The sequence below is a fragment of the Salvelinus alpinus genome, chromosome 10 (genome assembly GCF_045679555.1).
Source record: "Salvelinus alpinus chromosome 10, SLU_Salpinus.1, whole genome shotgun sequence".
Classification (NCBI taxonomy): domain Eukaryota; kingdom Metazoa; phylum Chordata; class Actinopteri; order Salmoniformes; family Salmonidae; genus Salvelinus; species Salvelinus alpinus.
In genome coordinates, this window is record NC_092095.1 from 66,846,821 (window position 1) to 66,860,016 (window position 13,196).

Below are 13,196 nucleotides of genomic sequence, written 5' to 3' on the forward strand. Positions count from 1 at the left end.
GTTTCAAGATGTCAGTATCTGTTTCTACTCTAACTTTTTCGTTTCCACCCAGTGTCTGGCCGTCAGACGTGAATGAAAAGCAGTCATTCATAAAAACAAGACAAGCTCGCTCACCATTGGTCACTGGGGTCCAAAGAGCTCTCTGAACGTCAATTGGCCAGTCACTTGAATGGCATTGTGTAACAACCAATTGGCGTGTATTATGGTGTCCTCTATTTTTGCTTCGGGGAAAACCGGACGATTCCATTCAGAAATCCACAGTCAAGCTTTGTGTGAGAAGAGCATAGACGACAATCCTGAAAGAACGTTTGCAACAGCGTGGAGTGAAACAGAACTTATTTTCAACATTGCAAAGGAATTAAATCTTCGCAAATGTGAGTTTAACATCAAACTATCAACCGCAACAAAAAGATGCGTATAAGGTTTTTGCGTTAGTTTATTTCTAGCGCCTGTAATAATGCATTTACTTTGACCGACTTGCATCCGTAGAATGCACGCTCTCTGCCAAGCATTTTCTAGCTGTCTGGTGAGGGGGGGCAGAAATGTGAACGCCATTTTATATGTATCTTAATTTGGCAACCATTTTCTTATTTGTAGTCAAATGTTTTTACAGTACTTACTTTGACGTGAGAATGTTTATGTTGCAGTATTTTGACTTGCTACTGCGCATGCAGCATCTTCATAGATGATTCTAACATTTATGAATGGAAGGTTCGACCCCCCCCCCTTAGCTCAGGGATCAAATTTCACTTCATTGAGAAAAACAAGCTGGGGCCATGAGAGGGGGAATAGGAAACGGTAGAGGGAGGAGGGACTGGGGTGGGGAGTTTAGCTACTTCTTGAACTGGCTCAGATTTTCTTTGCTGAGATTAACCCTCTCCTACCCTGCTGCCCTGAATAAATAACTTTATCCAATACTTGTCAAATAATGCTGAAATTTGATATATGTTTTTGATTCAGATTATTGCATGTATACGTTTTATATGTTCTATTATGAAGATAGTTTATCCAATTGTTACATGTCAAGGATTACTAAACTCAATACCCTGATTTGCATCCTATTTTTGAACACTTCAAAACAGCTCCCTCCTAGTCATTCTACTTATTGTAATGTCAACAGTCTCATCTCCAAATAGCTTACTGTGCCTTGCTGCCTTGCTTATGTAAGAACTTTGTCCCCAGCGTATTGAGTACATGCTCACTGGCATAGTGTACAGCCGCCAGCACTACGATGCAGGGAGGAATACGCAAACAACACAAAACAAACACCCAAGACAGAGGAAAGGAACAACTGTCTTATCCTGAAGGCAGGCTGGCACTATGCCCTAGTGCCTACTTTAGACCAGGAACCATAGGGCATAGTGCACTACTTTAGACCAGGAACCATAGGGCATGGTGCACTACTTTAGACCAGGACCCATAGGGCATAGTGCACTATTTTAGACCAGGACCCATAGGGCATAGTGCACTACTTTAGACCAGGACCCATAGGGCATAGTGCACTACTTTAGACCAGGACCCATAGGGCATAGTGCACTACTTTAGACCAGGAACCATAGGGAATAGTGCACTACTTTAGACCAGGAACCATAGGGCATAGTGCACTACTTTAGACCAGGACCCATAGGGCATAGTGCACTACTTTAGACCACCGCCCATAGGGCATAGTGCACTACTTTAGACCAGGACCCATAGGACATAGTGCACTACTTTAGAGCATAGTGCACTACTTTAGACCAGGGCCCATAGGATATAGTACACTATACAGGGAATAGGTTAGGTTGCCATTTGGGAAACATCCTATGTCTGTGTTGACGATAGATAACAGGTGATTTGGGTATAAGCTACTGACCAGGGGGCACACTTTTCTCTGCTCTCCACAGAAAGAACAGACAGACGGACGAGCGCCTCCTGCTGCTACAGTCAGCCCCTCCTCCCCCTCCACCCCTCCAACTTCAGTCCAGAGGGAGTGAAGATATTCAGGCAACATGGACGGATTTTATGACCAGCAAGTCCCTTTCATGGCCCCCTCTAGTGTGAGTATTTGGACTACTATGATTTTGATCAAAGCACTAATCTGAAACTTTTCATAGTGTATTAAGATAACGATGACTTGTTACCATACATGGATGCTTAGGGGTTTTTGATACCGATCATGTTTAGGCTAATCATTGTTAACACCAATGCAATCACTAATGTTGTAGGTGTTTTAAACATTGTTCTAGCAGAATTGTCCCGTGGAAGAACCAGTGAACACGCCATTTAATGATCGGAAGAGAAAGTTTGTTGACACTGAGCTCGCCCAGGACACAGAAGATCTCTTTCAAGACCTCATGCAACTTCAAGAGACATGGATTGCAGAAGGTGAGTTCTGCTCTTGTATTTCAGTAGCTTTTCAATCTTGCATCATGCTTATTGTTTTTAGTAACATCAGTGGTTTACCCGAGGCTATTGAATCAGGAAAAACTGGAAAATAGGTTGTTATTTAGAACTTTATACCACTTCCTCTTTTTAACAAGTGTATCATAAATATTTACTGAATTTGACTGTACTGCATCATAAATATTTACTGTACTTTTGACTGTACTGCATCAAGTGCCTCATATATATTTACTGTATTTTTGACTGTACTGCATCATAAATATTTACTGTATTTTTGACTGTACTGCATCATAAATATTTACTGTATTTTTGACTGTACAGCATCATAAATATTTACTGTATTTTTGACTGTACTGTATCAAGTCCATGATATTTGTCCTATTCAGCATATTAAAGGGACTCAGCCACGTGGCATGCCTTCCATCAGTTAGTCATTTAACTCTCTCTGTCCCCTCTTTCAGCTCAGGTGCCTGATGACGAACAGTTTGTCCCGGATTTCCAGTCGGATAACCGTAAGTACCAACCAATTAAATATTTACGTACGTGTATGTGTGTTACAAAGGGGAATCGACAGATTCTGCTCCTGCATAGTTGCACATTTCCTAATTTATCCTTTAATTCCCAGACATGGTCTTTGACACAACATACAAGCATCACAAGCACAACAAGGAGATGTACTGGTTTTCCAATACCAGTCTTATCCAGTTGGCATATCAACTCAGTGCGTCACTAGTCAGTGAGTGTATTTTTATGGGTATGTGGTTAGGGTTTCGGGTTGCCTATGTAGGCTGAGGGCTAACATTAACGACAGATTTGCCTCGTCGAAAGCAGAAATCCAATTGATGTCATTGAGCCCTGATTAAACCAACCTCCGCTCACCCTGCAGTTGACCTACTTCTGCCCTGTAGCCAATCAGTGCCCTCAATGCACACCTTGCTTTTTTGTTTTTATATATTTTTTGTGTATTTTTTTAAAACTGCATTGTTGGTTAAGGGCTTGTAAGTAAGCATTTCACTGTAAGGTCTACAGCTGTAGAGGTAGATGTATTTGTCACATGCGCCAAATACAATTTGATTTGATTATTGGATTGTAGGGATTTGTGTTCAAACAAAGGCCCATAAATAATAGGGCTACCTCAGAATAAGACGTTACTCACTTGGTGAAGATCAAGAATCTTGTGGTTTTATACCAGAAATCCCTCAGCTCTCCTCTTTGATAGTCAACCCGGATGAGGAAAATCCTATTCTCTGATCTCTGCCCAGATCCACCACATTAACATCAGAGGAAATAAAGAGAGAACGGTTTGAAACGGGGAGATTTTCTGTTGCATTAAAGTTTTGCTACGGTGGGCCTTACTTAACATGACCCAGGTGCACCATAGCAGCCTGGGATGGCCTTCCATAGAGAGTCCCAACCGACCAACCACAGCTCTTGGCTGCTAGGATGGGCTACGTTCCAATCCAAGCCCACAGAACCCTCATGCTGTTTCCTTTGTACTCATCTCCTCTCTCCTTTCTCTGTCTAGAATAATATATGCATGAGGTTTGAATGGAAGCTTTTGATTGGGCTCCAGACGGAGCTGTAGGCCTGGTGTAGTTGCAGGCCTGGGTTTCAAGATGTGAAGGATCCTGTGGAGGAAGAAAGAGTGTTTTTAGAGGCCCGGTATCACCTTGTTTCCCTGTGACGTTGTATTTCATTGTCGCGGATGCAGCTAGTGACATTTGTAATGCAGTGTGTACACACTGAGTGAATTGTGCTGTTGCACAGCCAGGCGATTGTTGTGTTTGCTGAAGAGTCTGAGTGTGTGTGTGCGGCGACGGGGTTGGCATGACGCTCCCTAGTTTGGCACGCTGCCAGTTGGTCTCACAGACCCTTCATTCAACAGGCCTCCTCTCTCGTGTGTGTGTGTGTGTGTGGACTCTGCAGCTGGGCAAAGGGGCAGTGTCCATAGCGATCAAATGGCATTATGCCATCATCTCCTTACTCCTTAATTTAGCAATGAACTTGGCTGAGAAGTGAGAACACACTCTTATTAACTACCAGTTAGTGATTTAAAGAAATGTTGCAAGATTTGCCATTGCAAATTATTTGAAACCTGAGATTTAAATGTCTTCTGGCCGCACTTGAGAGTTGCACTGTGGTTCTGTAACAGACAGTCCAGTTGTTTGAGGTTTTCCAACTGAAATATAAAGTGTTTCAGTCATAGATGCTCGGTGTTCAAAACCTTAGCTTATAATGGAGGTTACTATGGACACTGAGAGGCCCCATAACGTGAGTGTGTGTTGACTTCTTCTGGCCCGTGGCTGCGGAAGCTGAATGATGGCCGTTCTGTGGCACAACAGGAAATGGGGAGTTGATGTAGGCACAGACCCAGCCTCTGACAGACCCAGCCTCTGACAGACCCAGCCTCTGACAGACCCAGCCTCTGACAGACCCAGCCTCTGACAGACCCAGCCTCTGACAGACCCAGCCTCTGATGCCAACACAGCACCCAGTTAAAGTCCTACTGTATGTACAGACACACAATGGCTACCTAAGTTACTGACTGGTGGTGGAAGTCGGATCAGATTGTTCTGGTCTGTGCAATTGAATACAAAGGCATCTTTGTTACTGGTCTGATTGTTGTCTTGGAAACAATAATTTTAAAAAACTAGTGAAAGTACACTGTTTGTCTTTCAGTGCTGGGTTTATAGTTTTCCCTCCCAAATGGAAGGACAGATTTACAACCTCACCAATTCACTAAACAACAAACATTTGGGAAGTTGTAATTAAAGACAAATCCCAGCATAGGAGACACATTTGATCCTTTGATAGAAAACGATTTAGCTTCTTGTTCCTTAGTGAAACGCACAAAACAGGAATACTGAATAAATATATTCAACGTAGTGATTCTTTTGTGAATCTTTGAAATTGCATATATTATGAATTGCAGTTTTTTAAAAATGTTTTCTCCTTTCTTTCTTCAAAGTAATGTTCCATGGACCTCCAGCCAATAAAGTGAAGCGAGAGTCCAGCGCCTGCAGAGATCTGTCCCCCTGCAGTCAGGAACAACAGAGACTCACGCTCTACACAGACAAGTGCCTTTACAGCTACAGGTATGTTACAGTACACACTGAGACGGACCAGGTTTTGACACCCCACATAAATTGTACTCTCAGTAGCAAGAGGTATTTTCAGTTACAACCAATAAAAGAGGGTAAAGGCATAATAAAGTTCTCTACTAAGACATTGCTTAATTAGGTATACCTAAATCAAGTTGATAAGGCCTGAGGGGGTGTGTCATATGGACAATATACGGGTGCCTGGATACAGCCGTGAGCCGTGGTATATTGGCTATATACCACAAACCCCCGAGGTGCCTTAGTGCTATTATAAATCAAATGTTATTTGTCATATGCTCCGAATACAACAGGTGTAGGTAGACCTTACAGTGAAATGCTTACTTACAAGCCCTTAACCAACAATGAAGTTAAGAAAAAGTGTTAAAGTATTTACTAAAATAAACTGAAGTAATTAATTAATAAAAAATACGAAAAATTAATAAATAAATAAGAAGCAACAATAAAATAACAGTAGCGATGCTCAGTAGCGAGGCTCTGTACAGGAGGTACAGAGTCAATGTGCGAAGGGCACAGATTGGTCGAGGTAACATGTACATGTAGGTAGAGGTAAAGTGACTATGCATAGATAACAAACAGAGAATAGAAGCAGCGTAACAATGGGGGGTGGGGTCAATGCAAATAGTCCAGGTAGCCATTTGATTAGCTGTTCAGGAGTCTTATGGCTTGGAGGTAGAAGCCTTTTGGACCTAGACTTGGCGCTCCGGTGCCGCTTGCCGTGCTGGTTACCAATGTAATTAGAGCAGTAAAAATAAATGTTTTGTCATACCCGTGGTATACCACGGCTGTTAACCACCCAGTTTATAATGTCAGATAACACGCCGTCAATATGTAATGTTAAGGCCACAGAGAGAATACAGCCATACTCTACAGGCCCAAGTTAACCCCTTCCATCCCCCTCCTCCCTCCACAGTGCCTACAACAGGAAGCCACTTGGCATCAATACTTTAACCCCGCCCTCCACACCCGCCTCACCCTGCAGCCCCGCCCCCACCCCGGGGACACACCCCCTACAGAGGCAGATCACGTCCCCTGTCCAGGCGACACACCCCGGCCACAGTCGTCCAACTCACGGGCACAGCCCATCCCACCACCGGACACTCCCTCCACACCCGAGCCAAAGCCAGCATTTTGCCGTGCCCCGCCTACCTGTCAATCACTCCGATGCCTCCTACAGCTCAGAACACAGGTGAGTTGGCACCATGTGTTGGCTCAGGTTGGCACCATGTGTTGACACCATGCACTGTTTGACCCCATAGCTTGTATATCTTGGTTGTAAAGCCATGATTGGAACTACTGTAGGCTGGGACTCAGCATGCATGTTCAGTGCTACAGTTGAAATCCCATTGTTGTACAATTCTCTGGTTTAAGACCCTAATTGACAAATTTGTCCTTATTTTCTCTCTCTGTCTCTCTCTCGCTCTCATTCCCCCTCCCCAGGTTCCAGCGGCAGCTCTCTGAGCCATGTCTGCCTTTCCCTCCGCCTGACGGTGCCGCCTGTACCCCTTACCCCCCTCAGCCCCATCACCCCCACCGGGCCCCCCTGTCCCGGGACGGCCGCCCCATCTACCAACGGCACCTGTCAGAGCCCTTGGTCCTCCTCCCTGCTCAGGGCTTCAAGCAGGAGCTGGTGGACCTCCGCTACACCGAGCAGGGGGTCCCTACCATGGGCCCTCCCCGCAACCCGTTCCAGGGCCTCTCTATCAAGCAGGAGCCCCGGGATTTCTGCTTTGACCAAGGTGAGCACTGGGGAATCGCTGGATGGCAACGGTCTTTGAGGCTCAGTTTCCCACTCATAGATTAGGCCTAGTCCTGGAGTAAAAAAAAACATGTTCAATGGAGAATCTCAATAGGAAGTGCTTCTCCTTCCATGCCTAGGCTAAATCTGAGTCTGGACAGGAAGGCCCTAAGGGTTTGGAAGTAGCCCAAGCTGTCAAGTTAGACGCTCCTTTGAGAGTTTACTGTACGCGGCTAAAAGTACAGCGATGGGGATAAAACAGTAAGCATGTTTCAGACTGATGTGGACACTAGTATTAGCAGTAGTGGTTGGGTATGTAGCAGGGTAGCATTCTGAGACTCTTCTCTCCTAAGCTAAGATGACCTCATTTCACTCTCCATGTCTAGGCCACTTTCTGTCAGTGATGTAACAGTCAAATCCTCTTACGTCCCAGCTAAGAAAACCCCAGGGGACTGTTGAGAGACCGTTGGCTGTGTGAGAATGTATGTCCGTCTTCTGCTGGGTATTATGTCACTAGGCTAATGGCTACTTTAAAAAGATAGCGTTGGAAAATTAAGTTAGTAGTAAGAATCTATTCAAAGAAACACCTATTAGTTTTTGTATCTTTCTTTTTGTCTATCTTTCTGGTTTGAAGAGCACGTGTTAAAGATAAATATGTCTAATATTTTCTATTTTCCCTCGTGTCTTACAGAAATGCAGAACTGCCCGTCTTCTTTCAGGAAGTCCTGTAACTTCTACCAAAACAATGATGGGTTGGTCAACGACGGAGAGCCTCATCTGTACAGCGACGACACATGCGTGGTTCCAGAGAGACTAGAAGGTAAGATATTCTTCCATAAATTGCTATGAAATACAAACCCCTGGAATTGTCCCAAAAGTGCAAACCCCATCCATCCAGAATCGAACACTGAAAGTATTTAAAAAGAAACGGATACTATTTGAACCTCTGACTGGTTTGACACAGGGCTTTAGGTGTAACTGGCAGCGGGTAGTGAATCCTGGTATCTGACATCTTCCCGTTATGTCATGGCAGCGTGGATGCCAGAGTAGAACCAAGGGGCCTTGGACAGAGAAAGCCTGTGTGACATGAGCAGAGCCTCTTATTGTATCCCCACGCTCAGACTGCCAATCACTGGAGTCTTTCACCTGACTGTGACCACGCCACTCCTTCATTTACACACTCACTCCCTCTTTCCCCCTCTCCTTCTGTCGATCCAGGCAAGATCAAGCAGGAGGCCGGAGTGTTCCGTGACGGACCGCCCTACCAGCGCCGAGGTTCCCTGCAGCTCTGGCAGTTCCTGGTCACACTGCTGGACGACCCGGCCAATGGTCACTTCATCTCCTGGACCGGCCGCGGCATGGAGTTCAAACTCATCGAGCCCGAAGAGGTCAGTTGGCAGTTGGTCAGCAGGCAGAGCTGTGGTCCTAGTGAGTTTAGAGACTTTAGGGCTTCTTGGAGTTTTACATCATTATGTCTCTAGAGTGTTGAGTGTTTCAACAGGTCATGATAATAGTTGTTACGCTGTGCTTACAGGAATAATCACACAGTATTACTAAGGCAGTAGAAGTGACACACCAGAAACGAACCAAAGAGCTTGTGTATGTATCTACAGGTTGATCAGAAGAGTTCACCTTGATTTGAACCTTTTCTCTCTCCTCTCCTGTGGCAGGTGGCTCGACGCTGGGGCCTCCAGAAGAACCGGCCTGCCATGAACTACGACAAGCTGAGCCGCTCTCTACGCTATTACTATGAGAAGGGCATCATGCAGAAGGTAAAGGTAAATTTTAATTTAATTCAAGTCAATTACAATTTTCTGTTTTGGGTCAAATTCAATGGAGGCTTTATGAATTGATGGAAAACATCACAGTACAATGGAGGGCTACATTGCACCAATAAATAGTACATTGGTTGTATATAAGGACAGGTCAGATGCATTGAGAGTTTCAGAAGGTTGGGTATGAAGTCAAACGCTATTTTCAAACTACTAGCGGTTGTGCGCGGAACGACTGTTTAACTCCCTCTTCCTCTTTGGGTGGGATCAGGTGGCTGGAGAGAGGTACGTGTACAAGTTTACGTGTGACCCCGAGGCGCTCTTCTCCATGGCCTTCCCTGACAACCAGAGGCCCAGCCTGAAGCAGGACCCGGACTGCCTGCCACCGTCTGCGGGGGAGGACGACACCACCGTGCCCCTGGCCCACTACGCGGATGGCTGTGGCCCCTACCTGGCCGACGGAGGGGAGCGGTGCGTCTCGTTACTGGGCTTCCCCGATAACTATTCATTCTGAATGTTCTGACTAATGACGGAATAAAGACAGCTGTCATCTGGTACCCTGCCACACCCCTACCCTAACCCAAACTCTCGTCCCCTAACTACACACCACTACCCTACCCTTTGTCCCATAACTATACACTCCTACCCTTCTCCTCATCCCCTAACTACACACCACTACCCTACCCCACATCCCATAACTACAGACCCAGAGCCCAAACCCTAGTCCCATAACTACACACCCAGAGCCCAAACCCTAGTCCCCTAACTACACACCCAGAGCCCAAGCTGCTGAGCGGATTTGGAGCTCTCTAACCCCCCTCCCCTACTCCTATCCCAAACTCGGCTCCTCTTGCCAGTCTTGAGATTAGCCTCCCCAAGTCCCAAGGAAAAAACTGTCAAACCTGAGACGGCCATCTCGCTTATTCTTTGCCCTCTGTTATCAAACTGAATTGTGGCGAAAGGTCCACATCCTCATCAACATGAACTGAGTGATCTCCCTTACGGGGGTTGAGCGAGGACACGGTTCACGTGATTATAATGGGACTCAAGTAATGGGCGCGAGTGTTCTAGGATTGTAGCCAATAGCCATGCATTTTCCACAATCTGCTAGCCAATAGCCATGCATTTTCCACAATCTGCTAGCCAATAGCCATGCAGTTTCCACAATCTGCTAGGTACGAGTATGACAAATAATGGCGAGGATATAAAACATTGCCCTTTTGATATAGCAATCGCTTTATGGCTTGATCCCAAACAGAGTAGCACACTTGACACGCTCACAGGGGCTTCACCTTGGAGAGAAACTACGACTCCAATGAACCTTAGTACCACAGGTGGTGATGTAATGTAACTCTGTATGCAATGAATGGGCCAAACACACAGGCAACCGACTGTTCTTATTAATCCATAATACATCGTACGACTATAAAGAAGCTGGGACACGAGTACCCCTGAGCAAGTTGCGTTGGCTGGCATGCCCACTCATTAAACACACTGAAATTCAATCTGAAATGGGAGAGGTGGACTCAGGACTCGCTAGTTCAGCATTCTCTTCAGACTCGGGGAATTGTTTTTTTCTCTCACCCAAAAATGTAAAACCTTCACGATGCTGTTTTACTCCGGATGTTGGCGTGTCCTACCAGATGTATCTTTCCAAGGTGTTTTTTTTAGCTCTTTCATTTGACTCATTTTGTCGTAACATGTAAAAGGGACACGCATACAAAACAGTATTTTTTCCTGAAGTGTGTATTGAAAATACATGTTTATGTACTATGATGATGACAAAAGTACTGTCACGCAGTCCCTTCTCCAAAAACTTTAACTGCCAATAGTAAGCTAAACAGGGGGGACTCTACTCTTCGCATTTTCTCACAGAAAGCTGTACCAACCTATTGCTGTACCATTCAAGGTTTCTGCTTTTCGTATAGTTTATCGGGGAGTATATGAAACAAACATCTAAAATGTAAATGTATATATGAATATATTTTTGCAAAGTCATATGTTTTGACATTGTACACGCTGGAATGTTTGGCCTGGTAACTGGTTTGCATCCTTTAATTCTTGTCATGAAGTTACGGTGTCCATATTAGGACACATCCCCCGTCTCTGCAGGAGTTGTCTGTCAAGTCCTGCAAAGACTGAGGCTGTCCTAATATGGACACCGTATTACGGCAGTGGGTTGGAGCCTAGAAAGACCTCCCCGTTGACTGAGTGGTGGGCTGTGTCGGCGTCACACGTGTGTAACACTATATTTTGATATGATTCTGTCTATATGTGGGTTGGGGGGTGTCTTGTCCACGACGTTGAGGTTTGCTGGCACTTATACAAGTGACCCTTCCCCACAAATACAATGTGTGCCTTCCACTGCTTTTGGTTGATTTTCTATACGGGATACAATAAACTATACTTTCTGCTTCAAACTGTTGTATTGAGTCTCTTCCTATTCTGACCAACCAATCTAGCTTTCAGTGACGTGTTACTGTGATTCAAGTTGAGTTGGGTCTTTTTGATTGAATTCCACTTCTTATGAATGTATAACATCTGACACATTCCTGATTTCAGGATACAGTATTACAATAGTCCTATGAAGAACAGGCAATAAGATGTGGCCTTTAGAATGGCACCTGTACTTAAGCCTTGTTCACCCTGCAGGCTTTAAAGGTCAAAATAGTTCGGTTCTGCTAATCTGTTTTGGAATACTGACTGCCCAAACAGCAAGTTACAAGTGATCAAATCGGATTTGTGTGTGTTCAGACAACCGTTATTTGCTGACATGGTCACGCTAGTTGTGATAATGTTGTAACAACGTCATAGTAACGAAAGGTGTGTGCACAGTGGTGTAGGCTGATTGGTGGTGCTCGTGCTTCCTATCACTCAGAAGTTATGTAGCATGCTAAGGTGACAACAATGGCTGCCATAGACGTTTCCCAGTTGCTGTGAATGTTCAAATTCATAGAGGAAGAACACTTTTAAAACCTCAAAGGATAAGATAATCAAACTGTCTAAACAAGTCCCTTTTAGGCAAGCCACAGCAGTCAACTAGCTAGCCACAGCAGTCAACTAGTTAGCCACAGCAGTCAGCTAGCTAGCCACAGCAGTCAACTAGCTAGCCACAGGAGTCAACTGCGGAAACACCTGAAACCCCACCTCTTTAAGGAATACCTAGGATAGGATAAAGTAATCCTTCTAACCCCCCCCCTTAAAAGAGTTAGATGCACTATTGTAAAGTGGTTGTTCCACTGGATATCATAAGGTGAATGCACCAACTTGTAAGTCGCTCTGGATAAGAGCGTCTGCTAAATGACTTAAATGTTAAATGTAAAACTAGTTCAGTGTTTCCCAATCTCGGTCCTAGACAAACAAAAAAGTTTCAGAACCTCTGTGTGACATTGAAATGTAGCGAATGTAATTGAAACTCCTGTGGTTCCAAATATTGGGGAAGATGCCAGAGCTGAGGATGATGTTAAAGAGTTTAACTTTAGCCAATTGGAATTTGTGGTCTGTATATTATATCATTACATTTAGGATACCATCAACCCCACAGGCCTTTTTGGTTGGAGGGTTTGTATTTTGTCCTGTAGTTCATTCAATGTAATTGGAGAATCAAGTGGGTTCTGGTAGTCATTAATAGCTGATTCTAAGATTTGTAATTGATCATGTATATGTTTTTGCTGTTTGTTCATTTATTATAGGGCCAAAAATATTGGAGAAGTGGTTTATCCATACTTCTCCATTTTGAATAGATAGCTCTTCGTGTTGTTGCTTGTTTAATGTGTTCCAATTTTCTCAGAGGTTGTTAGATTATATGGATTCTTCAGTTACATTGAGCCCCCAAAAAATTCCACTGCATTTCAGCCCTGCCACAAAAGGACCAGCTGACATCATGTCAGTGATTCTCTCGTTAATCTCGTTAACACAGGTGTGAGTGTGAGTGTTGACGAGGACAAGGCTGGAGATCACTCTGTTATGCTGATTGAGTTCGAATAACAGACTGGAAGCTTCAAAAGGAGGGTGGTGCTTGGAATCATTGTTCTTCCTCTATCAATCTAGCACATGTTTCCTTGGTTACCTGCAAGGAAACATGTGCCGTCATCATTGCTTTGCACAAAAAGGGCTTCACAGGCAAGGATATTGCTGCCAGTAAGATTGCACCTAAATCAAGCATTTATCGGATCATCAAGAACT

General features: G+C 44.5%; 1 protein-coding gene across 4 annotated transcripts; it reads left to right on the forward strand.

The window, feature by feature from the left end:
* The first annotated feature begins 210 nt into the window (after positions 1–210).
* On the forward strand, positions 211–11,431 carry LOC139532666 (ETS translocation variant 5-like). Of its 4 annotated transcripts, none has more exons than XM_071330570.1 (11): positions 211–374; positions 1,884–2,036; positions 2,226–2,364; positions 2,844–2,894; positions 5,351–5,477; positions 6,415–6,690; positions 6,942–7,240; positions 7,931–8,059; positions 8,458–8,627; positions 8,910–9,017; positions 9,283–11,431. In XM_071330570.1, the coding sequence occupies exons 2-11, from the start codon at positions 1,989–1,991 to the stop codon at positions 9,523–9,525; spliced, it is 1,590 nt and encodes a 529-aa protein (XP_071186671.1). In that variant the 5' UTR covers positions 211–374; positions 1,884–1,988; the 3' UTR covers positions 9,526–11,431. The 4 variants fall into 4 exon arrangements, with proteins under 4 accessions (XP_071186671.1, XP_071186673.1, XP_071186672.1 ...); XM_071330572.1 differs by having other exon boundaries at positions 213–374; positions 8,910–9,011; XM_071330571.1 differs by having other exon boundaries at positions 215–374; positions 2,229–2,364.
* Positions 11,432–13,196: the final 1,765 nt, after the last annotated feature.